Source organism: Etheostoma spectabile, unplaced genomic scaffold (assembly GCF_008692095.1).
Source record: "Etheostoma spectabile isolate EspeVRDwgs_2016 unplaced genomic scaffold, UIUC_Espe_1.0 scaffold272, whole genome shotgun sequence".
Taxonomy (NCBI): Eukaryota; Metazoa; Chordata; class Actinopteri; order Perciformes; family Percidae; genus Etheostoma; species Etheostoma spectabile.
In genome coordinates, this window is record NW_022605576.1 from 1,642,336 (window position 1) to 1,644,138 (window position 1,803).

The 1,803-nt window shown below is 40.7% G+C and overlaps 1 protein-coding gene across 1 annotated transcript in view; it reads right to left on the bottom strand.

Annotated features, from left to right (window-relative positions):
* The window catches only part of mcur1 (mitochondrial calcium uniporter regulator 1), a 50,468-nt gene that overhangs the window by 13,757 nt on the left and 34,908 nt on the right, over positions 1 to 1,803 (bottom strand). Inside the window, exons 4-5 of the mRNA XM_032510782.1 lie at positions 641 to 742; positions 227 to 268 (exon numbers count right to left, since the gene is read on the bottom strand). Coding sequence (XP_032366673.1) covers positions 227 to 268; positions 641 to 742 — 144 coding nt within the window. The remainder of the gene's footprint in view (positions 1 to 226; positions 269 to 640; positions 743 to 1,803) is intronic.

The window sequence follows — 1,803 nt, forward strand, 5'->3', positions numbered from 1 at the left end:
AACATGAGGGCAACATGAGGACAACATGAGGGCAACATGAGGGCAACATGAGGGTTAAGATATGACACTTAAAGTCCTTTGAACCCAAACACAAAAAAAGGAATGACGATTAAAAAAAAAATTTAATGTATAAATGCTGATCAGGATAGTTTGGGAAATGCCTAATATCGGCCCGCTGATATATCGGTCGGACTCTAGATTTGAGTAAAGTAGAATGAGCACTTACAGCCAGTTGGACCTTGAGCTGCAATAACTGGATCTCGAGTTTCTAGAGAAATGTTAAAATATCGACAAAGCTGAGTTATTTGGAATCAAAAACAGAACAGACATGAACATACTTCACAGTACACGTGTATCCCAAACCTGGCAAACATAAAGCAAGAACATCATACACGCTTCCAAAGCTATACACTGTAAATCTGTATTAATTGTGCAAATACCTGATTGACCATCCAATCAATGTCTAAATTAAATATACTCTATCTTCTTTCTCTCTATGGATGATGCAAGTGCATATAGTTTTGTCAAAGGTCAGTTTCTGCAGATGGATGTGAGTTCAGGGACCATGGCGATCAACGTGACACCCAATGGCGCAGACGCAGTGCGACAAGTACTTTTCTCCGCTGTTAAACACACGTACCTCACTTTCCGCCAGTAGAGCAGAGAACTCACTCTTCTCCAGGATTATCATGTCCTTCTTCACGACCACTATTTGAGACATCACACGCTGCAACATGATCTCCTGCCAAAAAAATCACCCAAATAATGCAAACATTAACAAGAATACCTTAGTGACGCAAAGTGAATGACTCATGTGGACACAAAAAGGAAGGAGCCAACCCGTTAAAGATATGGAACAGGGGTAGAACCAGAAATCCTGCACACTGTCAGGATGGGGGCCACTTTAAAATCCTGACAGTGCAGGTGTATCTCGGGTTTCTTTCTAGAGTATTTGATCCTACACACCCGTCACTAAGACTTGATAGTGAGTACAAGGAGGTTTTTTTTAACCAATAAGACCAAAATCAAAAAAAAAATTAACCAAAATCAAAACAAAACAAAAATCAGATTATTAATTGATCTCTCGCTCGCTTTGTCTGCCTACATTGCACATTCAATCTCAACGCTGTCTTATCTCTTTTCTATAGTGGATTGATCCAAATACCGATAATATCGATAATACCACCGTTGATATTGATATGGAGCAGGCAGACTTTGCTCCCCCCCCACCTTGGGATTTGAAGTTGATGATTCAGGCGGCCAGCAGAGCAAACACACATAGGCAGGACAGAGACGGAGGAGGAGAACGGCGCCGCGTGCCTCGATTTTCAGGCCGAAAATGAAACAACGGCAAGCTGTATAATTTATAAAAAGGCTGTGAGTTACAGCGGTAACACAACAGATTCATACAAGCATATGAAAATTCTGTCCTGGGTTTTGACATGTTGATAATCCAAAGAAAAAAATACTAAAACACTTAAAATGTCATGGGAATTCATTCAGATTGAGCAATTGAGCAGTGATGATGCACCACCTTAATTATTAAAAAGTAACATTATCGTATCGGCCATACTGGCCCTGTATTTACCCCCCCCCATCATCACATACCTTTCACCATACACAGAGATAGGCATGGTGTTATTTCAGTTAGACTAACAGCTGGTTTGGTTTGCATTGAGAGATGAATTTATGGAAAAGTCCCCCATGCCAATCTGTATGTATGGTGAAGGCTATGTGATGATGTGGGGGGGGGGGTTATTATAATTCAAAAGGCCAAGGGAACTTTATCAGGATGCATAGTAC